Source organism: Dermacentor albipictus, chromosome 9 (genome assembly GCF_038994185.2).
Source record: "Dermacentor albipictus isolate Rhodes 1998 colony chromosome 9, USDA_Dalb.pri_finalv2, whole genome shotgun sequence".
Taxonomy (NCBI): domain Eukaryota; kingdom Metazoa; phylum Arthropoda; class Arachnida; order Ixodida; family Ixodidae; genus Dermacentor; species Dermacentor albipictus.
The window spans coordinates 9718948-9745318 of record NC_091829.1 but is presented as its reverse complement, the minus strand read 5'-3'; the positions used below and the strand labels follow the sequence as shown (position 1 = coordinate 9745318).

The following is a 26371-nucleotide window of genomic DNA, read 5'->3' as shown; positions in this document are numbered from 1 at the left end:
CCCCACCCCCCCTAACGATTAGCAGCGTCTCGCCACAGCGCATGCGGCGAAACCAAAATAACCTGCTTTGCGTCGTCTCAACGTCGCCGCGAACATCTCAAAAACGCGTCAGCGCCTCTTTATTAAAAATAATAAACTCTGAGATATACTTATTATCCTGTGAAATATTTGATTTTTTTTCTGGCATTATATTTTCACTTTCCTTCCCCGAGAAGGAAGGGCGCTGCAATCGCGTTACGCTAACGCAAGCCAGGAAACCTATTAGAGAAATTTAGAATAGGGACCCCAATAGTTTGGGGCCCCAAAGAACTTTGCGGGTGTTAGCGTTGGGGCACGCAGGAGTGCAGAGTTTTAGAATACTTTCCGTTTGCGGATAGCGGCTTGCGCTAACAGCGCCACTACGGCGTCAAAGAAAAGCTATTAGAAATAATTAAATAAAATATACCATTTTATGATAGGAACAGTAATTTTGACTTGTGTGTATTCGTGTTTAATTACAATATATAGTTTATTCTCTAAGCAGCAAACAATTAGTTGAGCTCAGTTTTGAGCAAACCAACTTTACGCGCCTTCACCAGCCAAGCTTAGCCGTGTTAGGCCTACGAGCCATAAAATTCACAATCGAATTCGGAACCAGTGGCGTCTAATGAATCAAACTTCATAACACACGCTAGTTGAGAGAAAGCGATAACCGCAGTCACTTCTCCTAGCTCGCGAACTTCACGTGTTACCACGAATCGAACCCACTTTAGTGCTAGGTTAGAGCCGTCGCTTCGATGGGTGCCGCCATGTTTGCTGACGCAAAGCTTTCGATGCCGCCATTTGGGCTCCCGCTAAATCTGTGAAATAGCGTTCCCAACGCAAAACCCAAACGAAGTTTGCGTCTCGCGCATGCGCAGTGGCTTCGACGCTATTCCTTTGGGGTCCCACAACGTTTGGGGCCCCTATTCTAAAACTATCTATTCAAAAGACCTTCGCGGCAGGGCAGACCGCGAACGCAAAGCGGTGGCTAGTTGTGGCACCCTAAGCTCTAGACCCTCGCTCTAAACTTCCCTAATGAGCTCCGAAAGCACCAGCCAACTTGCCCAAAAACAAGTTATTGCCCAAAAGAGTTCACACTTCCCAGGGGCATCACCAAATCTGCGCTGATGAGAAGGGGCAATCGGCGCCGTGACTCGCTCACCGCCACGACGAGATAGGCGGCCAGAGCGAGGACTCCCAGGAAGGCGGCGGCGGGCGCCTGCGATCCTGCGGCGGCAAGGTTGGCCAGGGCAACGGTGACCGCCTGCAGCACCTCCTTGCCGGTCACGCACAGCTGGCAGTCGACCTGGTGCAGGTCGGCCGAGAAGCGATTCAGTAGCCGCCCGCGGGGCGTCGCCTCGAAGAAGGACAGCGCGCAGCTCAGCACGCGACGGAGCATGGAGGCGTGCACTCGCGCCGACAGTCGCCGGAAGGAGAGCGCCAACAGGAAGCCGCCCAGCGAGCACAGGAGCACTGCAGCGAGTTGCGGTGAGGAGAGGTGCCGAGAAGAGCGCACGTCTTCCCGAGGTGCTAAATCAATTGCTATAGAGTGCCGAACCTGCACCTTATCTCGCACTCCGTCTTGGAAAGCGTAATTCTTACAGACGAGGACGTTTCTTTTAACGCGAAACATTCTTTTCTTCCTTCCTGGCACACTCAATGTGCCGAGAAGAGACACTTGAACCACACAACTGTCCCGAGACTGCACAGCGGGTTATGAGGGATGCCTTAGTAGAGGGCTCCAAGATAGCTTTGACCACCAGGAGTTCTTTCACGTGCACTTAAATATACGCAAACGAGCGGTTTTTTCTTTCTTTCCTCTTCTTTTTTTTTCGACCACGTCCAAATGCGCCCTCCGGGGCCAGGAATTGCATCCGTGATTTTGTACACAGTGGCAGATCGCCACAGCCACTGAGACACCGCGGCGGTCTGTTGCGTTACGCTACGGAACCCATGATGCCTGTCATTGTTTCACTCTGACAGACTGTGTTGCGAAGACTTACATGCTACAGTTAGGCAGGTCCTTCCCTCCGCTTCCTTGGTATACTTGAACTGAATAAAAAGCTTGCTGGCCCGTGAGAGCATGCGACGTGCGACATCGTTACGCGACCCTTACTCACAGTCGCAGAGACAGAGTGCGGCCAACACCGTGACCCAGCTTGTCGTGGACACGTCCCCGAACGGTACGGCGACGCTCGCGTCTGTCCAAGCCTTGGTCCCGATAAGAAACAGCCACACGGCCACCGCGTGTGCCAAGATGCAGAGCACGGCCAGGGGCAGGCAGGCGCCGGACATGGTCACGAAGGAGCGCAGCAGCTCCACGGCACTCTTGGAAAAGGGGACGGCGCGATTATCGCTCAGGCGGTGCGCAGGGCGACACTTTGAGAACGGAACCGACCCAGCTGACCCTCCTGGCTTTCTGTTCGCGCGATCATATATAGGGAAGTATTCTAATGCATCACCGTCTAAAAGCATGTTGTCTACGGCTTTTGTGGCCGTGTTGGAGAAGCCTACCTTTCTTTATATACTTCAAAGGCCATTACTTAACGAAAAAGGTCACGTGCGAGGGTTTCTACGGAATAAAAAGGAACCAATTAAGCGCTATACCCAGCTAATTATAATGGTGATGTCGTGACCGAAGCATTGGAGCACACTGTGCACGCTGCATCGTGTGTATTCAGCCCTCAAGACTGTTACAATCATATATAACGAGGGTAATGTTTCCTTGTTTAAGGTGTAAGACACACAGAATGACGTGAGGAAACGACAGGACAGGAAGGACATCATGTAAGATTAATATTTCTTTCTAAACTCCAGAACAATAAACTTTCCTGACACGAATACACTGACAAACTATGTGCCGAGACGAATTTTCGCTGCAGATCGAATTCGTATTGATCTTATCTTGTTTGTTTATATTTATCAAAACTTTATTGGAGCAGGAGAAGCGCTTGCACTAAATAACACATATTACCGGTCGAGTGCTCTACAGCTCACTGCGGTGTGAAAATAAAACAGCATACGTACCAAACTCGTGTCGCGGATTTCCTGAGAGATGAGCTGTGCCGCGACGCCACCTTCAACTGTGAGCAACGCGTCGCAGCTGCAACGAACCGAAGAAGGAGCGCATATTATAAGAATGCGAAAGAATATAAAGGAGCATTCGGCGAGAGAGTCGCGACGCTCAATTGATTTCGTCCCACCGTAAAGAAATTTGGTGGTTCTTGAATCTTTCCAAACAATTCTGTCATTCAAGGCGTGCAACACGCCGTAAGACAGCTAGAACACAATAAAACTATTATTTCATTTTGAAGAACAATAACTAGCTTTCAATTTATGATGTTTACTAGCATTCGCACTGCAGATGCTTTCTATAGCGAGAGGATCTATTCGCGTACCTCCGCTAAATTATTATTTGTGGTTATGGGACCTCTAAGTTGTGCCATTATGACCCCTGCATAGTAAGCTCTGGTAGTAACTTTCCTAGTAACGTAAGTACGGTTCGAAGAACGTGCGGCGCGGTACATTTCATTGACTAGGAGGAGTGCGAGGAGTCGGATGCTTGTCAAGTCGAATGAACAGAAGAGGTAAACCGGTATTAGATCATGCCGAACTGTCGTCACGGTTCTAAATATTCTAATTTAGTATTTCGAGTACACGTTGCTTGAACGAAAGCGCGTACAAGAAAATAAGACGGGCCATCGGTCAAGTCAAGGGACACAACGTTAGTAAGACACGGTGTGTTGTCCTTCTCTCGAAGTTTCCTTGAGCTGCTTTAAAGTGACAAATTTAATTTTTTTCTGCCTCTTCTGCTGCCTCTTTAAATTTTGTTTATTATTTGTGTTCGTTCAACCTCTCGCAATCCTCATTAGAGTAAAGTAAATCTGTCTCGTTCTTTTTTTTTACCTTAGGTGGTTCTTTTGTTGGGACTTGCGACTAAGTGGAAAAGCTTTTTATACTTTCAGCATAAAATTCAAATGCGCACTATTCCGCTACTACTCCGATGCATTGTTTCATTTCCAGGTTCACATGCACTTGCAACTTAATTCACACTCCAAAATGCACATTTGAGACTACCTCATGCTTAGAAACAATCTACAGTGTGACAACAAGCTGCTCTTACATTTATAATTACGCGCGTGCTACAGTCATTTTGATCACTTATTTACTGTTCAGCGTTTCCATTTACGCTGATTGTACCTTATTTGAAAACAAATACGTATTGCAACACGATAAAATAGACTGCTTCATTATTACAAACATCTCAATTACTAGCTGTTTGTGACGCTGAATGCTTTCGATGTACGTAAACACGCCCAGCTATCATGTTACTAAGCATTTCTTACGAATACACATCGACACCACAACATGGTCCCGCGCTCCAACTGATTTCCTAGTTTACAAACTGTGAATTATGTAGCTGTGCCACCGAAAGGGCTATCCCAAAACAACCAAGAAAACTAACTAGAAGAGGAAATCACAATAAAATAACAAAACACTCTCGGAATAAACTTATAGGTTAATAAAAGTACAGATATAAAATGCGTTATAAAAGTACAAGAGCAACATAAGCATGAACAAATCATAGAAACACAGAGAAAAAGAGAACGCAAACAAACTGATGTTCTCATACAATTGATCACATCACTATTAACGACAAAATCCCGTATAGGTTTGAGAGGTAGTCTCTGTTCGCAGGGGCAACGACCAAGGTCCAAATTTCTTTCTGTGCAGACAAAGGACATCGGTAAAAACATTGATACGACCACGAAGCATGCTTCGCCGCTGGCCACGTTGCGGGCGCTCACAGAGGCAGTGCTCCACACAAGCTTCCACAGTGCCACAAACATTGGAAGAATGTAGGACAAAATTTGCTAACTGTAGTATAATCGCGAGTATTGCACACGCCATTGTCATAGTGCATTATCATGCTGCACTCAGATGATGTCCTTACACGGTGCAAGTGTAGGCCACCTTCTAAGCGGCCACCTAAGCGTTGTGTGAGCGTGTCTGATGTTCGGTCCATCTTGAGGCATACAGAGAAGCGAAGCAGATGATCAGTGCTATACGACAGATAAGAAGCGACTATAATGCTCAGTAAGGTGTAATTCGTCAATCACCCGCTGTCACGGCGCTTCGCAGTGGATGGCGCCTTCTGCCTGCTGCCGAACAGCAGCGTCTTCGGAGCCACGGCGTCCGCGTTCAGCTCGGAGAGGGACCCGTACGGAACGACTCGGTTGTCCGACAGAAGCAGCAGCTTGTCGACGTGCTTCACGAATGCCTCTTGACTGCAGACCATTATTCGCGTCTGTGAATCGAAACAAGCGGTATGAATTTCAGCAATTTATTTACTTATTTTAACGACCCAATGCCAAACACAGGGACTACGAGAAACGCTCTAGGGGAGGACTCCGGTTTAATTTTGAACACCTGGTGCTAACCGGACGCGCGTTATGCGAATACTAGAACATGATAACGAATTTCTTTTTCAGCACAGCATATATAATCTCGAAGACAACTTATCTCGCTGTTTCTGCTTAATGGTTGTGATTGCTGTCTGAATCTTCCGAGGTTTACTTATCGTGATAACGTTTTGTGTGCATTTTATTTATATTACCAAGAGCCGAAACCTTATTGGCACCATCAAAATTGGCCCCCTGCTGCTGAAGAACATTGCAGTGTCGCAATGCTACGTCACCAGAGAACTAAGCATTCCTTAGTTGACAAAAGACGCTGACGACTAATTAGTGATGTTCCCTACGTTTTCACATTGTAAGTACTAATTTTCTTTCTGTTTACTGCCAACTCAAACAACATAAATACCTTTAAATGCATCTACATACCAGATGTTTCTACGAACCTTTTAAGCAATACTTAAGTAGAGTCACTTGGAAATAAAAGGACCGTTCCTTCGAAGACATGATGTCAGCGGTGCCGACCACGGGGTGAAACTGAAGCTTCCCAGTTTCGGTTTCGCGCGTGCCGATAGCCGTAATTCGTCGTGCTACAGTTTCGCTAGTAACCGAATTTTTTCCTAGATCTATAAGCAGGCATGGCTTGTACGGAGGTTTCACTCCGATTTCCCAGTTGCAATGAGCCAGCCGAAACTAAAAGCCTTTTTTTTTTGTTAGCGTCCAATTACATCCTATCACCCGTTACCCCGTAGTCGGCACCGCTGACGGCATGTCTCCGAAGTAACTGTCCTTTTATTTCAGAAGGGCTATTTTTTTTAAAATATTACTTAAGGTATTCGTAGAAACACTCGGTTTATATTCAGCATGAACTACCGTTATTGTTTCCGTAAGCAAAGTGATAACGAGAGAGTCTGTGTCCCGTACTTTGTCCCTGAGAAGTCCCTCAGGTCCGATCACCCGTGCAAACACCTTGGCAGCTGTGTGCACATCCAAAGCACTGAGAGTGTCGTCGATGAGGTAGACGTCGCTGTCACTGTACACGGCTCGAGCCAGAGCCACCCGTTGCTTCTGCCCTCCACTTAGCGTATCTCCCTGCGCAAAAAGAAAGAAAGAAAGAAAGAAAGAAAGAAAGAAAGAAAGAAAGAAAGAAAGAAAGAAAGAAAGAAAGAAAGAAAGAAAGAAAGAAATGGGAGACAAGCGCATTCACTACATTGTGCACGCGAAACAGTCGTGCGCGGACGCTGCGAGCGCATGAAACTCAACGTTCCGTCCATTTCAAGCGCTCTCGTAGTGCAAGGTTCGAAAGAATGTCGTCTGCAGCCGAAGGGCGAAAATTGCCAGTAAAATCGAGCATTCGTCGAAAGAAAAAAAGAAGTGAAAATGCATTGACGTTTCAAAGGCCCATTTCTGCGGAGAGTAAGATCAGTCGTAGGCAGGCGTTTGGCGCAGTATACCACTTCAAAACATTCGATTTTCTTGGACAACGCAAGGCTTTGAGTGCTATAAATAATAAATGTAGCACATGGTTCGTACGGTGAGCTGTAACATACCTAACCTGGAGAGAAACGAACTGAGCGTGGGCCTTGTGAGCAGGTGCCACTGCGACTTTTTTCAAGAAATGATGATAAAGTTAAAGAGAAGGTCTGCGCGGCAGTCGACCATATCAATAGCTCATATTTTATTGGCGCTGAAACAGGAAAATCAATCACCTAACCACTCCCAGGGTCCGCTCACAGGTGAATGCACATCCCGAACGAAGATACAATAGCACGCAGAGAGCGCTCGTGTTTCATCTAAGCAGACAAAACAAGCAAATTTATTCGCTTATTTTCTCTGAAGGCCAAAGCATTGTCGAGGAGCGGGTCAGTTATGCTAAACAATAACAATAAAAATAAAGAAATGTTACAGTAAAGCGCTGTTGAAAATATTCATGAGCAATCGCTGTCTTGAAAGCGTTCATGTCGGTGATTGCGGAGTGGAGACGGGAGATTGTTGTGGAGATTGCGATGCAGTTTGAATGCTTCACAGAAGAAAACCATAACTGGACTTCGTTGGCCCAGTGACGTTAGCGCATGTTGCTCAATTTCCGCACTTATCACACTTACAAAAGTAAAGCTAAAGGAACCGGTCAAGGTAGGAAAGAATTTACCGCAGAGCAACTTCGACTACCGCAGCAAAATTTAGTTTGAAATTGTGTGAGTTACTTCCCTTAGTCCGTGATAGAGATATGTAGTCTTCTTTGGGTAATAGCCATAGTCGAGTAGATGAGGTTTTGTCAAAATTCATAAAGCATCGATGAAAATCATAGAAGCGTTCAGTAGATACCTGACTTGCTACGACTGGCGAGTTTCCACCAATAGACAAGGCCAATCGCGGAACAGAATCGCAAGAAACGCCATCTTTGGCTCCCCCCTGGAATACATACAGGACGCACAACTACTGATGCACCTTTATCTTTGCCTGTCATATCTCATACCCTTTTCCTTCTGAGATGGCAGCCACCAAGGAAGGTAATACCCGCATCTAGTTAATAGAGCATTTTGACCGTCACCACCTCTCATTTCACATTCCCGTCACCGTGTCCTGTAGGCCATTGCATGGTTTCCATCACGACGTAATACAGTTTAGCAACATATACCTTCTCTCCAAGTTCGGTGAGGTCACCGGCCGGTAGGAGCTCGAGGTCTCGAGCCAGGTCGCACGCTTCGAGCACACGGTGGTAGCGGTACGGTTCCATGGGCCTCCCGAAGAGCACGTTGTCACGGATGGGCATGTTGAAGATGCAGGCCGTCTGCGGGAGGTACGCCACCCTGCCCTGCCACCATGAGGAGCAATGCCATGTGCGGTGATAGTGAACATCGTCGATCAGCCATCTCAGGCACTTCAAGGTAAACGTTCAACGTAGACTGTTCACTTTAAAGCAGCTGCTCAATTGACACTCGTCAAGTCGACCGGATAGTTCGCCCGGCAGTTCGGTTGCCGTGTACGTATTAGCGCGGAGAAATGCGCACCGCAGTCACTAAAAGTTTGTGCGTAAGACTCGTCTTTGCGTCTTGTCCTATGAATGTTCGCTATGGGCGTTATTTATAGCAATTGCAAATGGGCGCAAAAACACTAGACAAAAAAAAAAGAGAGCACACAAACAAATGCTCCGGGAGACCCGTTCCCTGAGCAAAACGGAGCACCGAGCGACGGTCCTTGGTGCCCAGTTTCATGCAGTAACAAGTTTGAACCCGCTGAGGGTTGCGATTCAGGCATGCTGGTGCGTCATCCAGACGACGCTCAGTGTAGCCCGAAGCACGAGGACGACAAGATGACTGCGTGTGTGTCCTGTATTTCCTTTGAATCCATGTACTATAGTTGTGCTACACTTCAAGCCTTCGCACTACGACCTACGTCTCGTTTCAGTTTCTACTTAACCAAAACAGATTTCACAGACTTATGTAACTATGCGTAGGACAACAGCCGAATGCATTCTCCCGAAAGGAGTGCTTGATTCGAGGCCCTTACCCCAACGTGTGCGGTTCCACGAAGCCGCCGCAGCTCGCCCAGTATAGCCGCCAGCAGCGCAGATTTTCCGCTTCCTACGACTCCGACGACGCCAAGCAGGGTACCCGGGGCGATGTCAAGGCTGACGTCGTAGAGTGTGGGTGTGTCTGCACCTAACGATTTACGTTTGCCTCTCTCTAGCCCGCTCCAGCAAAACGTGCACTTTTCCAGCAACACTGCACCTGCAGACATAAAAAAGAGGGCCTAGAATGTTCGCTTTTGGCTTTCTCTCGTGACGTGTCCATGACCTAAATCTCTTCGCTCCCGTGTTTCCGAACTACATAAGAAACCAACTTTTAAAAAAAATTAAATTATGGGGTTTTACGTGCCAGAACCACTTTCTGATTATGAGGCACGCCGTAGTGGGGGACTCCGGAAATTTCGACTACCTGGGGTTCATTAACGTGCACCTAAATCTAAGTACACGGGTGTTTTCGCATTTCGCCCCCATCGAAATGCGGCCACCGTGGCCGGGATTCGATCCCGCGACCTCGTGCTCAGCAGCCTAACACCATAGCCACTGAGCAACCACGGCGGGTGAGAAACCAACTTGAAGACCCTTTCAAAAGTGCACATGAGAAAGAAAATGGTGTAGTGATTTACAATATTTCTGTTTACGTTGCGTAGCATTTCGTTGGCTTGGTGTTGACAGTGAAATTAATCGCCGTGCCGTACGAAGTCGGAAACTGCCACCAGATCACTAGTTGGACACACCTCAGGTGCGGCAATACTAACCTTTCCGGACTTCCAAGTTTTCTTTGACATCCGCACCAATGACATCCTCTTCGGCTGTGAGGGTCTTCACCATTCTTTTCAGACCCTGTGATACCTAAAACATTCGCGGTAGCAAGCGTCAGTAATTTTCACTAGTTCATACGAGCTCCATTTCATTATTCGTTAAAAATATTTTTAATTGCATTGTTTCGTATTGAGACTTACAGATAAACAATATGACAGATTGATATTAAGAGGTCAGGCTGTTGAAGATGTAACACTGCCTTACTTGGGGTCTGACATTACAATGGCCATTGTGCTGTACCGAGAGTTTGCATAGTGGTCTGACACACCTGTATGAACAGAATGCGCATAGAACACCAAGTATGTTGTTTTCGTGAGTTCTTTCTTTTATTCTCTCTTATTTTCTTTTAATATGTTTACTCTATTTCTTCTTCTCTGACAGGAATAGATGCGCTTTCAAGGAGTTTGTGAGAGAAATTACGATATTTAGGAGAGGTGTTAATTGATATATTTGTGTTCGTAGAAGAGAAACGCTGGGTTACATACCATACTCCCGTAGCGAAACACAGTAGGCATGTTCTTGAACACCATATCAATGATGAACAGCATGTAGAGAGCAGAAAAAGAATGCGCTGCTGTCAGTACCGCCGGCCGGTTCAAAGTAGCATAAGTGCCCAGAAGTAAGATCATCATCTGAAATAGGCAATATCGCATAACGGCGGTGCTTAATTTCGGGTCTAGACTAAAGCTTAAAAAAAGAAATATTGGGACAAGACACGTACACGGACAAAGGGAAGCGAAGTGATATACAGAGGGTCTATCAAGGGCAAGAGCAAGTCAGTGTGCTTGTAAGTCAGTGTTCTGTGTATCTGCTGCTGTCCGTCTCGTGTTCCTGACCTCTACATCCAATCATGAATCATTCACAAGACAAAATTATCATTCTCCTGGAGCCAATGCTTCTACAAGATGAAGAAAGACAGTTTACCTTCTCGAAACGTTGAAACGTTGCTTCAAGCCTGAATTATCTCTTGTCGCGCACTGTTCTTCACTCGAAGAAGTACGACACAGTATATGTTGGCTACGTCGTTTCTGCAAGCATTATCTTGCCTTGATCTTAGAGCGCCCGTTACTCAAAGTGTTCTGGAAGTAAACACACATACTGCATCCTTCCCTTTGCTGTGCACAGGAAATTGACTTGCACATGGTTTGTACGACTATCACTGAGAACGCTAGTTATTTCTTCCTATCGTTCCTACTCAGTTATTTGTCAGAATTTTGTTTGATTTTGTTCTTTAGGGCAACGCAACATTTGTAGATTTTTTTTCCTTTTGCAAACACTTTTGCAAGGGCAGCGCTGCTGAGACAAGTGTCAGACTGCTCAAAGGAACACCGAAGCGCTATATCGCGACATTTATTTCAATATCCGAAGCCAGCCATCGGCAGCTTACCACGGTACTAGAACAAGACTGTAGCGATTCGGTGAAGCCGTTGAGTAAGTTGGAGAAGAACAGGAGGCGGCCCTCCCTGGCACGCAGTCGGCTCACATCCTGAGTGACGGCCTCTTCCCAGGCGTAGAACTTGACGAGCCGCACGCACGACAGCGTGTCGGCCATCTTGTTCAGCCTCTCGTCGCGGTAACGGATGATGCGCTTCTGTCGGTATTGAAAGCAACGAAGAGACAAAGCTTTCTCAAAACGAAAACAAGACACCAGCGTTATAGTACGTACGTGCGCGTGTGCGTGCGTGCGTGCGTGCATGCCTGAGTGAGTGAGTGAGTGAGTGAGTGAGTGAGTGAGTGAGTGAGTGAGTGAGTGAGTGAGTGAGTGAGTGAGTGAGTGAGTGAGTGAGTGAGTGAGTGAGTGAGTGAGTGAGTGAGTGAGTGAGTGAGTGAGTGAGTGAGTGAGTGAGTGAGTGAGTGAGTGAGTGAGTGAGTGAGTGAGTGAGTGAGTGAGTGAGTGAGTGAGTGAGTGAGTGAGTGAGTGAGTGAGTGAGTGAGTGAGTGAGTGAGTGAGTGAGTGAGTGAGTGAGTGAGTGAGTGAGTGAGTGAGTGAGTGAGTGAGTGAGTGAGTGAGTGAGTGAGTGAGTGAGTGAGTGAGTGAGTGAGTGAGTGAGTGAGTGAGTGAGTGAGTGAGTGAGTGAGTGAGTGAGTGAGTGAGTGAGTGAGTGAGTGAGTGAGTGAGTGAGTGAGTGCCATGCGTTTAAGTTTTTCGGGAAATTATAGAGAGAGAAGAAATAAGGCGAAGAAAAAGAAGTCACGTATTCTAGGATGCATGCAAAAGAAGAAAAAAAGGAAAGGAGAGAGGCGTCGCGAGATCGCTAGCCGAACGAAGAAAAAGAAGATGAATAGAATGGGTTGAGGTGGCAGATTAGATAGTATTCATGACGTCTTTGAAGAGAAGTTTGCGAATTGGGAACCCTTCAGAATGTCCGGATAAGGGGATGGATGACATTACGATCGAGTTTTGCATAACCAAGGAGATGAGTATAGAAGAGACGACAGGTACTTCGCTTCGGAACGACGTGGCTTTTGTATTTGAATACTGTTTCAGTGAACTCCAAGTGCCAGAAATGACGATCCACGAGGGCATCAAACAAAAAGGGCGCACAGAAGAAAAGTTCATCGGCGTACAGTACGTCAGCTGAGAAATCCGCGGAAAGCCTGCACAAGACACGACAGTGCCCGACCGCCACAGGGGCGACTGTTCGAAAACGATGGCCAGCGTCGACGGCCTCTAAAGCGGTAAGGACAAGAAGGAGAAGAGTGAAGTTCCGTGTCCAGACGAACCCAGGTGCACAAGCTGCAAGAGTGGCGCAGAAGGACCAGGCATAGCAGCGCCAAGAGAGATAGAGTTCAATAAGAAAGCACATCAGCGTAAATTGCCTTTCAGGTATTGTGAAATGTGTTCACATATTCTCCACACTAGTGTAGGTTAAGCTTTAAGAACCCATTTGAAATTATATTGTGTGTTAATTTTTTTATAACGTGCCTGTGTGGCAGAAAGCCAACAAGATACATCGTCAGGCGCAGCTGGTGCAGATCGCGTAGCGAGGGAGTGTCTGAGCATAGTATTGTAAACGCTGTTTGATAACTGCCCTCAGTTTTGTAGGTGTGGTGTATAGTGACATACTTGGATATGAAGTGATGTGAAACTGTGGACAGCTGCGTGCTATGTGAACGTTTTGTAGGAAATATTTTATGCCACGTTGCAACACGAGTGGCGAGTAGTATTTTTATTTTATAGAGCTCTTAGAAAGGGGGCCTATGCCACGAGTGACAAGCGAACCGCGCAGGTCCGGTGTGCAGAAGACAACTGTGCCGGTCGGCAAAAAGAAGGAATGTATATACGTAAAAGAGAAATGAACACGAGCAAAATGAATTCATCTGAATGGTAAGCACGTTGAAGCGCGAGAAGAAAAGAATACAGAGGAAGAGAGGACAGATTCAAGGCTGACTACCTTATTACACGCTATTTCATTTTATTTACTGTCGGTTCCTTTCACCTTTTCGATTAACCTTTTCCCCACTTTCTTTAAATATTAGCACCCGGTTCGTGGTCTGTCTCCACAGTGACCTTGTGCCATTAAAAAATTTGATCTAATATAAACGAACAATTTTTTTTCCTGTTTCCCTGAAATTGCCTCGTACGCTGACACGTTTTCTGCGCGGCGCATAACAAACATACAAGCTTTTATCTTTTTTATGCGCACCTTAGGAACTTAAGAATAATTCACCGAACGTTACGATATTCCCTAATTCGAAATTTGAGTGTAGCTCTATATTTATCATTTTGCGATATATTGGCTGGCGCGCGCAATCTGTCGCGTGCGGCATGTTGCAAACGGAGCGAAGTATGGAGCGACTGCCTCGCTAATCGGGATATCGCGAGAGACAGCGCGCGGGTGACGCGTGGGCGCGATTCACAGCAGCTGCTCATGCAGCACTTTATTTCCATAGGTGGTATCGGTGGCGTCATCGGCGAACAGACGACGCGCGCTACTCTGGCACCATCTCGTAGCCATCGTAGCCACAGAGCCCGTCTTGCGCAGCACTACGATTTTCTTCTCGCGCTTTCACCATACCCTCCTCCTCCGCTTTCCTCCTCGCGCTCTATTCACTCTCGCCGTCTTTCATTCCCCGCTGCAATCCTGCTTCGCTGTGCTCGTTCGCTCAGTTGTGCCGAGGACACCGAGGGACGCCGACGCTCGCCGCAGGAACGGGCGCCTAAAAGCTGCGCTCTAAAATGAATAATCCCCATCATCGATGAGCTGGCATAAATGACGTGGGTAGGACTGGTACAGACACATCGTTTATCCCCAGAGTGGCTTTGTGCCGCTAACATCTAGACTCCTCATCTACGTCTGCATCGCTAGCTGTACTCTGGTGGCGTGATCGGAATTCATCGGGGTTTATAGGGGACCCGGACCGAAGAGGGAACATCTGATATTTAGCCGGCGACAGCTCCCACTCCTGAGCCCAGTTTACGGTGCCGCGGCAGTGAAGCCTTCACCTGCAACTATCCAGTGCCACCGAGGCAACCGTCTGCCGGTTGGCGATCTGGCGCACTCCCATCTACGATTACGTCTGTACCACGTGAGCCGCGGGTGTACTACCTCCACTGCGGAAGCCAGCCCCGTCAATCGACTGCAACGCAGGCCGACGTCTGCGTCACGTCGGAGCTACAACGGCCACGATTTGTGCCCTTCGCAATTGTTTCTTACGGTTATTTTTGTTGTTGTTACAAATGGCTTTTTATCATGTCAACTTTGTCTCCTGTATGCTTCTAGAGCGCCGAAATTCGTGGCAACCACGATCTCCGCGCAATATCCGCACGCGTCCGTTTCGTGTTTTCCTGTCAGTGTGCCTGCGTGTGCCACCTAAGCAGCGCAACTAGCACTACCCGGTCATGTTCCCAAGGGCGAAAAAGCTAGGCGAAAAAAGACCACTCGCCCACAATCCGGTCTGCAACCTCGAGACCAGCGCGGAGAGTGCGAACACAGCGAGCGGCCAGGCGACGCAAGCGACGACGGGCAGCGTGCCCACGCGCCTGGACAGCATCCACAGCAGGACGGGCAGGCACAGCAGGCCGCTCAGCGTGTGCGATGAGAGCACCATGACCGTGTGCAGCTGTTCGCAGTCGACTGCCACCAAGGAGACCAGGTAGCCCGCCGGGGCCTCGGACAGCGCGCGGGCGGTCATGCGTGTCGTCTGCCGCACAGAAGCGTACAATCCTAAACTCGTTGCTCACAAGTTACACTAAGTAAGTAGAACACATCTGTATTAATGTTTCACTTACTTAGTGAAACTTATGTAAAACTAGATCGATCAAGTGGTTATTTTTAGTTAGGCAAAAGGATTGTCTGTCTAGCAGAATTCCATGCTGGACCAGTTGGCGAACAGCGAAGGACTGTCATCTCGCCTCCTGTTTTTTTTTTCTTCTAAATTTCAAGTTGCCTGTCCTCATGGTTGACCCAGCGAATCTACAGTGTGAAAGCTTTTAATTCGAATCATTCTTGTAGAGCTTAGCCCGGTTTTTCCTGCTATTTGTCTGACCGTTCTTGAGAAACAGCTAGAGCTATCAAACGCCTAGGTAGTGCCCGAAAGCCGGCGAAACAGAGTGCAATCATTTATCGCCTGATACGTCCGCTGTCGGCTTCCGGGAAAAGAGACTGTTAACGTTGACGTTAGCCCTAGGCATCTAGTAATCTAACTTAGGATTGATTGTAAACGCCCTAGGCGCGTATAAGTGACGTCAGAACTCTACATTGAGAGGCTCGCTCCTTCCCGCTTCTGTGTGCCTTGGGATCTGCTTAGAGTCTCCAGGTCGCACTAAAGGACTGTTTCCCGCCAAAATGCCTCGCTTCAAGTCGCTTATTGCCCCAACCGAGTTCGAGCAATGCAAAAGTAAGCACGCTGAGGCCCCTCGTTGTTCTGCGGCTAAGGAGCGCGCTGCCGTACTGTAACGAAAATAGATCGCTGAACGTGAACGTTATAAATTAATGCATTCGATGAAACCATTGAACCAACAGACATTAAATAACTTAAACTAATGTAACATTAAGCACGTAATCATCTCAAACATTTCAATGTAATCCAAAATCAAGAAGTGGGCTACCCACCATGGTTGCTTAGTGACTATGGTGTTGGGCTGCTAAGCACGAGATCGCAAGATCGAATCCCGGCCATAGCGACCGCATTTCGATGGGGGCGAAATGCGAAAAAAACTCGTGTGCTTAGATTTAGGTGCACGTTAAAGAAGCCCAGGTGCTCCAAATTTCCGGAAACCCCTACTATGACGTGCCTCATAATCAGATCGTGGTTTTGGCACGTAAAACGTATAACTTATTTAATTTTTAAGAAGTGGGCTGACAAGTGGAGTAGCCCTCCGTTGTATAGAATTTACATAAACAAGAATAAAGTGCCTTAGAAAGGTCGGCCTATACGCTTCGATAGGTAGAACTATCTTTAGGCCAGATTTTTTGGGGCACTTTATCTCTATTGATGTAACATCTGTACTTCAAGTTAAAACACTTCATCTTCGACAACCAGTGTGTCATTTCCGCTGCATGTACCACCAGTTCGCACACACGTTACGACTGCGGTCACCGTTTCGCTCCAGAAAATTAACACTATTCGTGAGGACCGTTCTTCAAACCAAACAACAATGTTTCGTCTCACGTCGCACTCAACTTTGGTTGCGGACATTTTTCGAAGGCTGTAATAATTATGCGCAGATGTGAGTCTGTTCAGCAACCTGCTGGAACGTTCACTGCATTTGGCTTGCAGGGGTTCCAGTTGACACAAGCGTTCGTTCTCTTTTCTACCATCACACCATAAATCTTACTGCGATAGCAATTATATGAACACTCTAGGCTTATTCCCGCCGCCGTCGCCACCGCCGTGATGTTCAATATAAAGTCCAAGTGCGACAGCATCAAGGCCCTGCGACGTGTGCCATAGGTGCGAGTGAAAGCGGGCGAGGGTGAACCAAGTATGGTGGCTCGATCTAGCGCGCGCAAGGCAGGAAGGCGGGAAAGGAGCGTGCCGTCTTCTGTCGAACGCAAGGTACAGGGGGTTGGGGGGGTGGGGATGATTCTACTTTGGCGACGGCAGCGTTTGGTACGCCTAAGCGCGGCCACGCAGGCCTTATCTTGAAAACGGTGTGTCATGGGGACAAAGTCCAGGCACACTGAGGGCTGATAACTTCGTGTGCACTGTGTTCTCGGCACTTTCTTTCGCGTTTAAGCTAGAGGCAGCACGAAGGCAAAATCGCTCGCTGCTGCTGCCGCTCTTCCTCGAGCCAGCGTTTTGACAGCGAGTGTCCGAGGTCATCGACTGAGATGTGTTCATGTTCGTCTAAACGCGAGTGACCCCATGCTCGTTAATTTAGTTAGGAAGCGAATGTTTCCAAGTTTACGAGGCCGATAAGACAATTATCCTTACTTAGTACAGCTGTCTAATAATTTGCTATCGCAATCGATGCTTCGCTTTTCGAACGAAACTGCGACTTTTTTTTAGTAGTAGTATGAGTTATCTCCTCCTGCATTTCCGGGACAGGCAGCCGTCGGCTCAAGGGCCAGACTTCATTCCCAAGATGTGTGCACGCTAACCACCCTCTTCAATTATTCACAGACCTGAAAAATAATGAAAGACAAGCAGAACAACAGGCACGTTTTTTAAAGTCAAATAAAAATTCCACTCACTTTCGTGAAGAGCGCTGCTTGCATGAGGAGTTTCAGTTGGGTGCTGAAGCGTAGCGCCACGTACTCGAGGAAACCGAAGAGGCAGACCTCGGCCACGCACGACGAAAGGAACAGCACAGTCAACGCCTTCGCTTCCCGACTACCGACGTCATCAATCAAGGACCTTGGAGTCCGAGAAATGTGTGCTTGCTAAATGTCTGTTGTTTGCACGTGCTTTTTGACAGTAGCGCGCAAAAGTAAAAGCTGTTCATGAGGATAGCTAGTACACTTCAGATCAGGTATATGCGTGACTTGGAATAAAATACGAGACGAAAAGATTGGCACGCTCTGTCGGCGTCGCACAAAGGCCATCACGAAAAACTATATTTCAAATAGCACATCACATAATGCTGGTCTGCCAGCTGTTCTATTTCTTTATTTTTATGCACTAAATGGATTAAGCGGGCGGAAGTTGATTAGTACATACCCTTTAAGAATACTACTATGTCTCAATAGGGGGCGATTCAGGTCTGAAACAAGTTTTCCCTAGTCGCGCGAACTGTGACAGAAAGAGGAGCGTGTTTGCTGCCAATGACCGAAACAAGTGGGATATTCATGGATATTCATGGATATTCGTGGAAATTACCGTGGGATACAGGACACGTAAATTTCTGTGCTTGGATTATGCATCTTGCAAATCACTGCGATGTCAAAGGTTATATGCTGAATCATCGGATCAATACTAGTAGTCAAATAAGGAAGCAAGAATGAACAAAAGCAAGTGCGTTGACCTGTAAGTTCAAGCACGTTTAAATTCGAGGATCATGGAGTCCTTCTTGATGCCAAATGTTTGATTCGACATTGACTCCTCATAGAGTGTTTTCTTTTTACTTCGAATATATTTTTTTTAAATAAAGCCCTTTAAGATTACTCGAATCACCTCACTATACATTAATTATGTGCCCAAGCGGACACCATTTTCAAAAAGAATTAAAGCAATCCATTCAGTATTTAAACTAGTTACAATTATTAACATCTCAGTTACAAACTTTGCGGCACATGTCTGTATTGGAAAGTTGAATGGAAGTCTAGTTCCTTGTCTGAACATTTCAAAAAGGCCATTTTAAACGGCCCTGTACACCGAAATACTTGGCTTCAGATTATTTGTTTAACTTACATGACGAGGCTGCCGTCGCCCTTCTCTCTTCACGAGATCTTATTCTGATTGGTGCTGTGGACACCTCCCGTTAGGATGTGCATTCACTTCAGCAGCAGAGGCAAGAGGCTTTGTCACGCCGCGAAGCCCAGCTTCACTTCTTGCCACCCTGCTACTTCACAGGAGGGTATTTTCACCTCAAGCCGTGCTTCGCAGTGCTGCGTGCGTCGTCAGGTAAATTCAACAAATAATTTCAGACCAATTACTTCGGTTTACATGGCCGTTTTGAAATGTTGAAACACGAAACTATACTTTTATGATAATCTCCTGCAATTTTCCAGCATAAACATGTGCCTTAATGTTTCCCTTTAACTGAAAATTTAATCAAAGTAAGTAGTTTAATTATTGAATGGATTGCTTTGGTTTTTCTTGAAAATTATGTCTGCCTATAGGCGTATATTTAATGTGTAGTGACGTGGTTACCGTAATTTTTGTGGGCTTTTTTTACAAGAAATGTGTTCGAAGTAAAAAGAAAGAGAGCACTGTATACTACGCATCACATCGTTAGGCTCCTGCCGAATGAGCGGATGAAATTGTGTGAACAATAGACGCGCTCGACAAATGTACCCGGCGGCTCACTCAAGCAGCGGGACCCGGACGATGAGCGCGGCGTAGTAGGCGAGTCCGGTCAGCGGTATCCACAGGGCCTCGTGCCACAACACATGCACGAAGGAGCAGAACACGCGGCCTTTAGCGCTCGGACCCGTCCTGGAAACGGTGAAAACGCCGCTGTCAGACAGATGTCATCGTGTACGCCACCGTTTCTGGGGCATACCACAAGGAGATGAAACTTTTATATATATATATATATATATATATATATATATATATATATATATATACACACGCCATCTAACATCATTGACTAAACCTGTCAGCCTCACCTAGTTTTCAGGTATCCGTGTCTGATGGCACTCAACTTACCATTTATACTTTGTCAAAGATGGCAACAAGGCAAAAAGTCGTCTGCATTTGAGCCTTTTTACGAGTGGAAGAATGTCTTTCTCGTCGTATTTTGATAAGAGTCCAGTTTTCACAATGTACCTGCAAAACGTAGAGAACTACAGTTCACAAAGAACAATGTAGTGCATTCACAATGCTTTCGTGTTTGAGCACAACTTCATGAGTACAACTTTTCTTTAGCGTCGGAGTACACGAAAACCGCGATTCGCAGGTAACAGTAAAGCATACTGAATTAGTTCCCAATGCTCTCTTTTCGTCTTGCACCTAATTTCTCTCTATACTCAGGCAATACGTAGCGTCGGCATCCATATGCTTACATTGAAAGTTTACGTAGACAGAGGCGCAAGCATACAAACGCAAAGGATGACACGAACATAAAGAGCGCGCCGTCCTGTTTGCTTTTTTTGTTTATATTTGTCTGCTCACACCTGCGTTTAAATTAGCCCCGAAGCTCCAGCAACAAGTTTTATGCAAAATTTTGCGACACTCGGCAGATTCCAGAAAAACATGAAGTCTAATGGATGCATTTCAGTTGGTGAAATGAAATCTGAAAGCCTCCAAAACAGAAGGAGTTGGTATGTTATACATTAGTGCAACATTTGTCACATCGTGTTTTGTGATTTTTTCCAAAATTAATGAAAACAAATATAAGATATCACTTAATTTAGTACGCAGATATTGCCTCCTTTAAAAACTCCATCGTGTGTGGTCTACTTAACTGTGAACTCCAACTTCGTTACGTGATAACAAAATTATGTTTAATCCAATGCTTAACGGGCCATACTCACAAAAACCTCTTAGGCTACAAAATTGTTCGTAAAAGCTAATTTCAGCCAACTTTTATGCCGGCAATATCATTAGCGAAGACAACCAGCTAATGGTAAATAGTAAATATTTGCGAATTCGGCCCCAGTTCTACATTTTTCTAAATGTTTACCATTTTTTTGTGAATTTTCGCCAAGAACTTTGAGACTGTGAATTGACAATATAACCTAAAGACAACAGTCAGAGCTTAACGTTTTCTCTTAAATGATTCCATACGAAAGGCGCCATATGTGAGCTTCCTCCTAATTGCTTTCTTTTGCGCAGATACGTTTCTCCGCATTGTTCTTGCAATATACACATATAAAATAATAAAAGCGATTATTCAACAGCGGTATTCATCACATGTGGTTCCAAACATTCAAAGGTTAACAGCTGCAGAATACGCGTAGGCACCCAACGAAAAACTAAATAAAACACCCGCAGTAGCGTATGTTCCTTTGTGACACCTGGTGGACATCTGCCACTGGGCTCGTGAAGCCCTCACACGCGCACATGTGAACCATAACGAGAGATAATGAACGATACGTATGTTTATGTTCGCCCCCCCTTCCCTCTCTCTCTCTCTCTCTCTCTCTCTCTCTCTCTCCGTTCATTTATGAGGTGAGAGTAAACAGCATTTGTTCTTCCATTAAAGCTTCACGTGCCAAAATCACGATCTGCTTATAAGGCACGCCGTAGAAGGAGGCTGCGGATTAATTTTGACCACCTAGAGCTCTTTAACGTGCACCCAGCACGCGGTACGCGAGCGTTTTTTGCATTCCGCCACCATCGGAATGCGGCCGCCGTGGCAAGGATCGATCTCGAGACCTCGAGATCAGTAGCGAGACGTCATAGCCACTGTGCTGCAGCGGTGGGTAAACAGAAACAGCACATTTCGATAGGAAGAGTCTCGAAACACAACCACAGCGTTGCGAATATCAAATGCAAAAGACACATAGAAAATGCAAAAGTGTGGGACAAGGCAAATTTGTGACCTATGACGCCATATTTGTCTCTGTCCATTCTCCTTCTCGTCCCTGTACGTTTTCCGCGCTGTCAAGTTGGCATTAACAGCTGAGCGCTTGGTTATTGACTTATTGTAGGAGCAGGCGGTTTCGTAAGTATACCATAAGACCGGACTCACCTAAAGACAGCACTGCCCACAAGCTTCCCGCACGGCGAGAAGGTCTCTTCGTGGGCGACGGTTCGCATCTGAGGAAAACAGCAAAGGTTTACATCAAATGTATTTCTGTTAGGGCACAAGCACGTTCTAAGCGGTTTTATTTTTTAAATAAAAGAATGATGAGTGGCTGTGTATGTTTGCATTGTGCGAAACTGCATTAAACATGCTCAGATGCGCCAATAGTGATGAACTTTATTGCTGAGGGCTGTGAACAGGATTCGCAAGAATCTAGCAAAATGTGGACGTCTCCCGGATGAACGTGACAATCTGACGCGTTTAATTCTCAAACGAGCTTCACTTAGCACTCGTAGAAGTACAACCTCATGTGTGTTCTTGTCGACGACTGGACTGTTTCGAAAACAGGCGTACAAGAAGCTGCCCAGAGTCGTAAGTGCCAGCAGTGAACTCTGGTTTGCCATTCGGACGTCATTCTTGCGACTCTGAAAAAGAAATGGGCGCGCGCACAATGATGCAGAAGGAGGGCTGGTTATTCTCACTTCTCAGCAAATACTGAGATGCTCATAACCCTTTTGCTTGTAACATGGATCCGCAAATGAGCAAAACTCCTACGAAAATTCTATGTTGATTACACACACACACACACACACACACACACACACACACACGCACACACACACACACATATATATATATATATATATATGGAATGTAATTTTACAGGAAGTAGCCGACAACACACGGTGCCTAAAATAAGCCTCGCAAGCCGTACAAGTCCAAAGGAGTTCCTGCAGCTTGATTTCACCTACAATCTCCCTTAACAATACGTCTGGTTCATCTTGCCCACTGTAGAGTAGATAACTGGGCTAAGTCTTGGTTGACCTCTCTGCATATTCCCTCTGCCCCCACCCTCTCTATCTCTCCGTGTGAGTTAGTCGAAATCCGCAAAGTAAACGTCGACTCCCTTTATTCCTTTAAGGTAGCTTTTCCACACTAACGCTCTTTGTAAGGAGAAGCCTACCTTTACGTTTCTCTTCGTTTCACTTGGCGAGATCTTGTATTTTGAAAACACTTGTGCAACAGAGAATGTTGCGATTGCAACGGTAAGCGTTGTTGTTGGATTTTATCAGACAGACCACGTCGCCTTCAACATATGCGCGCCCGTCGGCTCCACGTACTGCCGTCACTGCGACATCTGCGATTATGTATCGTACTATCTGATTCGTCACACGGCTGCCAAAGGCCACCGCCTTACAGAGGGAATAAAAGTAATGGCTTAAATTTCACGGTTAAAAATTGGGCGATACCTTATGAGATACATTAGGATCATTTTTTTTAACAAGCTTAGCGAATACAGATGACAATACCAACATTAAAAACACTAGTTGGTAGCGAAACGCATATTGAATTTATGGCTAGCGACGCGAAACAACGTACCTAGAAAAGGAAGAACAAAAACAAATACGGTTAACGAAGGAAGTAGAACAGCAGAAATACACTCGGATCAGAGAGAGAGAGAGAGCGTCAAGCGCTAATACAGTGAGCAATGCTTCAGGGTACGAGTGCGGTCAAAGATAAGCTCGGTCACGGTTCAAAACACAGCCTCACCCAAGTGACAAGTACATGCTGTCGCTGCACGAGTAAGTCGCTGACGGCGGCAACAAAGTGAAGTGCATGAAGCGAGCACAGGAAATTGGAGGCGCACAGTCCCTTCAAGCGCTGGCAAACTGCGCTGAATGTGAGCCAGACCTGTTTCAGTGGAGAGAAGAACGTCGGCCTTCTCACTCGGCAGGAGAGCGCTGAAGTGGGCTTAGCTGGTGCATTACTGGAACGTAAAGACAAACGGCGCACACAGCGAGACAAAGTCAAGAGCCTGACAAACGCGGCCCTCTGCTTGCCTAATCTCGACTTGGTCCCATTTTTTGTCCTGTTTTCCTTTTTTCGTTCCGGACACCGCAGGTAAGGCGAGTTAGTATCAAACTAAATATTAAAATAAGTTAGGTTAAAGGAGCCAAAGCCACAAGCTAGCGATGACGAAAGCCGTTGTGACGGACTCCTGATGAATTTTGACCTCCTGGGTTTCTTTACCGTGCACCCAAAGCAGGGTACACGAGTTATTTTGCAATCAAACGGCGGCCGACAAAGCAGGGAGTCGCATCCCCGACCTGGTGCTCAGCAGCTGAATGGCATAGCCATAGCCACTGAGCCATAGCTGCAGTAGGTGCAGTAGGTGCTCTTTATCAGGCTCTTTCACATCAAAATAACTAGCGGTTTCAGAATGCTCACATAGGTAAGTCTAGGATCCCTGAGAACTTCATAATCTCGGTGAGGCTTTGTTACACGACCTGGGCCACTGCCGAGGTGAGTACGCTGCGACGAGCTTTCGCCTAAATTCTGGAATGTTCAAGTGTAGTGCGTGGACTGTCCTCACTGATATGCGAGCTGCTCTACAATCTCAGCAGTCATCGCGCATGCAAGAACAATTTGCGACTGACATCAACTATTTATTCAGAGATACAAAATACCGCACGTTTAACCGCAGAGTTATGCCGCAGTGGTTATCCTCAATAACGCGGCATAGCGCCGCTGCGAGAAAGCCGATCAAGCACCTGGAACAGACCCAGGTGGCTCCTCGCAGTTGCTTCTCACACAATTCCTACCACGTGATGCAGCAGTTCTTGTGTATCCCAGTGTTCCTTGTGGCGTAAATTGGAACGGGCCCCTTCGCTGCGTTGATCTAAATTATGAATTTTGCATGCCACGTGGTCTCGATAGGCGCAACCGTGCCTGCTTGCGTCGCACTCGGCTCAATGCCGCCTTGAATAATCAGACTTTATTTAAATTCAGCATTATAGCACTCCTGTGCGCCACACGCTCAGTGTTTGCGAGTACTTGGCAAACACAATTTCTACTTGCAAGCTTTCTATAACTTAAAGAAATGACTTAAAGTGTTCGTTAAGCCCCGGTCGCGATGCAACCAACATTCAAACTGTCCACGACATCCGAGCTGCCGCACTCACCAGTGCACCAGCGATGGAGACATCCGTGAGCACTTGAGTCCGGCCAGGAAAGACGGATGTGGCGGCAGCCCAGCACAAAGTCGTGACCGTGAGCATGTTACATAGCTGAAAGCAAAAGAAAAAAAAGGAGAGGGAAAACTCCTGTTTATGTTTTTCGAGGTGAGAATTCCCCCAACATCGCACCTATCACCTGTCGTTCGAGCTACACAGAAAACGTAAGAAATCATCTTTTAAGTTAAAAATCCCGCGACAGTTTCTTTCCCTACTTTTCTAAATCAGCTCTAACGTAATACCTCCTCGTCAGGTCTTCGGGAAAATAAAACTGAAATGAAATGAATGGACAACTGGAGTCGTCATTTTAATGCAGTAAGCACTTGACGCCTGCCCATGAACTCAGCCAAGCGCCATGCTTCGCCCCTACCCGGTCTAGATCGGAAACAATGAAGTGCACGTGAAAAAAAATCCTTCTAATAAATTATTTATGTAAGAGAGGAAATTACCGCAACTATAAACCTAGGTGGGGAAAAAGAAAGGAAAGGGGCGTTACAAAGGTTAGAAAATTTGATTGTAACCAGCCGGATTCGAACCCCCACCCTTAACAACGCGTACATGCACGACAATGTAAGTTACTTCTATTTTTCATGTAAGCTTTTGAATGTACACCCGTGAGCAAAAGTATGCGGGCCAGAGTTTCCGTGATAAAACTCATTTTCTACTCTGTCTGTGAATGCAACTTGAAATAAAAGGCTGCAATCCAAACTGGCCATTACGAATTTTCTAGTTCACTCGTGAGTTTCCGTTTATGCATGTTAACTACGAAGAAATTCTGTTTTTTTTTTTTCGGCGACCCTGTGGTCCGTATACTTTTGCTCACGGGTGTACGTATTGTATTGTTATCACTGATTGTGCTTGCAGGTTAAATGTTACCGGGAGCACGAGCCCCCGCCTATCTTCATGTACCCTTATTTCTGTTCTGCCGAAGAAAGACTCAATATGCAAGACTTCAAATCTGACATTTTTTTCTCTCTTGTGCGGACTAGTTTTTTCCTCTCAACCATTTGAAACGTTGTTCGAGGCAAACTACAGCGCAGCTCACCAGGTATGCGATGTCGCAGAGTGTCAGGCACACCGGACGCCTGGGCGACAGGTTCGGCCTCTGCACGAGTTCGACCGCAGACACGAACGACGCTCCGACGAAGGCCCCCTTGAGCAGCGCGGACGCGCCGGCCATAAGCACGGACGGCTGCCGTCGAGGTTCACGCAAATGGGCAGCAAGCGAGGGTTCATGCACAGAAACGTTAAACGTGCCGGTAGCAAAAGCGCACTTATTTTAGTAGCTGGGCACGACGACCCACCTCAGCTGCCATCGTCCCGGGCGGAAGCGGTAAAAGGGGAGGGAATGAAAGTTATAACAGCACTGTCAAATCTTATTTCCGCAGTCAACTTCATAGGCGGTTTTATAGAGTTCTTACGTTAAGCGGGACGGCTACAGACTACTACCCCCCCCCCCTCCCTCCCCACCTCTTCTCAATAGAAAATCAACAAGCCCAAGCTGCTATTCCGGTGAAATACATACACTACTATTTTGTTTCGGTTGAGGACTGAGCGCTGCCATTAAAATGATGGCGTCAGATAGCCTGTTCCTGCAATACAATTTGATTGCAAATGTTATGTGATGGCCTTTGAGCTGCGCTTCTACGGTCGGCGGCAGTGGGAGTCTATGGCCTAACCATCGACACTGAAATCTTCAAGTGTGCTGGCTTGGGCGTCACCCGCTGCCGTAAAAGGATCGACCTCGATCAGTGACAAGTACTTTAAACACAAA

At 46.6% G+C, this 26371-nt stretch overlaps 1 protein-coding gene across 1 annotated transcript in view; it reads right to left on the bottom strand.

Annotated features, from left to right (window-relative positions):
- The window catches only part of LOC139049808 (ATP-binding cassette sub-family C member 3-like), a 33908-nt gene extending 7995 nt beyond the window's left edge, over positions 1–25913 (bottom strand). The window contains exons 1-20 of the mRNA XM_070525612.1: positions 25902–25913; positions 25643–25789; positions 24547–24651; positions 23135–23275; positions 21889–22008; positions 21530–21597; positions 19543–19662; positions 19198–19326; positions 17424–17586; positions 14671–14928; positions 11171–11374; positions 10269–10415; positions 9720–9813; positions 8946–9166; positions 8074–8250; positions 6360–6527; positions 5142–5329; positions 3049–3124; positions 2142–2349; positions 1184–1494 (exon numbers count right to left, since the gene is read on the bottom strand). Of these exons, the coding sequence (XP_070381713.1) occupies positions 1184–1494; positions 2142–2349; positions 3049–3124; positions 5142–5329; positions 6360–6527; positions 8074–8250; positions 8946–9166; positions 9720–9813; positions 10269–10415; positions 11171–11374; positions 14671–14928; positions 17424–17586; positions 19198–19326; positions 19543–19662; positions 21530–21597; positions 21889–22008; positions 23135–23275; positions 24547–24651; positions 25643–25789; positions 25902–25913 (3057 nt within the window). The remainder of the gene's footprint in view (positions 1–1183; positions 1495–2141; positions 2350–3048; positions 3125–5141; positions 5330–6359; positions 6528–8073; positions 8251–8945; positions 9167–9719; positions 9814–10268; positions 10416–11170; positions 11375–14670; positions 14929–17423; positions 17587–19197; positions 19327–19542; positions 19663–21529; positions 21598–21888; positions 22009–23134; positions 23276–24546; positions 24652–25642; positions 25790–25901) is intronic.
- Positions 25914–26371: the final 458 nt, after the last annotated feature.